We start from the raw sequence: 849 nt of genomic DNA on the forward strand, positions 1-849 counted from the left end.
TGTGTGTGTGTGCACATGTCCATCCCACCAGGTGTATATAGAATAGGAGCTTAGAGGCCAATGTTCCTGCTGTGCTGATAAATCACCCTACTAAAATATTAACACATAGGAGTGTGAGTCTACGTAAACGAGGGGAGGGGCAGCATGGGACCAGCTAGCTTGACTGTGGGAGAGTAACACTGACGTCAACATGTAAACATCGAGCATGTTTTTGCTTGTTTCAGAGTCTTTTGATACTTTCGGCAGTTTGAAATTACAGCATGACAATTAGATACCACATTTATTCTATATAATGAACATAATGCAACTCTATGTGTGTGTGTCTGTCTTGCTAACGCTTTATCCTGTCCTCCATCAGGCCTCAGAATGGCTCTATGATCCTCTATAACCGTAAGAAGGTGAAGTACAGGAAAGATGGCTACTGCTGGAAGAAAAGGAAAGATGGGAAGACCACCCGAGAGGATCATATGAAGCTCAAAGTCCAGGGAGTAGAGGTGAGAGGCTGCATTGGAAAAACAAGTCGATGATCATGCTTGGCCCTGAGCACAGTTTCACTGCCAATCTTGTCCCTAACTTACTCTCCTTAGCTGCAAGGGGACACATGCGTGTAACACAAATGTACACACAAACACATATGCTGAAGCCAACGTGTTACCTGAGAGCGAGTGGTGCCCCCACTTTCTTTACCTCCCTCCCTGCTCGTGCCCCTGTCTCCCTCTCTCTCTCTTTCTGAAGGATAAGAGTGTGTTTGGCCTGAGGCCAGGAATGATGTCAATGCCTCCTTCAGCAGAACAGAGAGGGGTATCGATCCAGTCTCAAGGCAGCGTCTGTGCGTGAGTGTGTGTGTGT

General features: G+C 46.8%; 1 protein-coding gene across 1 annotated transcript in view; it reads left to right on the top strand.

Moving 5' to 3' along the window:
* LOC118328106 (calmodulin-binding transcription activator 1-like) overlaps positions 1-849 on the top strand; it is a 47568-nt gene that overhangs the window by 23818 nt on the left and 22901 nt on the right. The window contains exon 5 of the mRNA XM_035661711.1: positions 359-494. Coding sequence (XP_035517604.1) covers positions 359-494 — 136 coding nt within the window. The remainder of the gene's footprint in view (positions 1-358; positions 495-849) is intronic.

This window comes from Morone saxatilis, unplaced genomic scaffold, assembly GCF_004916995.1.
Source record: "Morone saxatilis isolate NCDOM2014 unplaced genomic scaffold, NCSU_SB_2.0 Contig18, whole genome shotgun sequence".
Taxonomy (NCBI): domain Eukaryota; kingdom Metazoa; phylum Chordata; class Actinopteri; family Moronidae; genus Morone; species Morone saxatilis.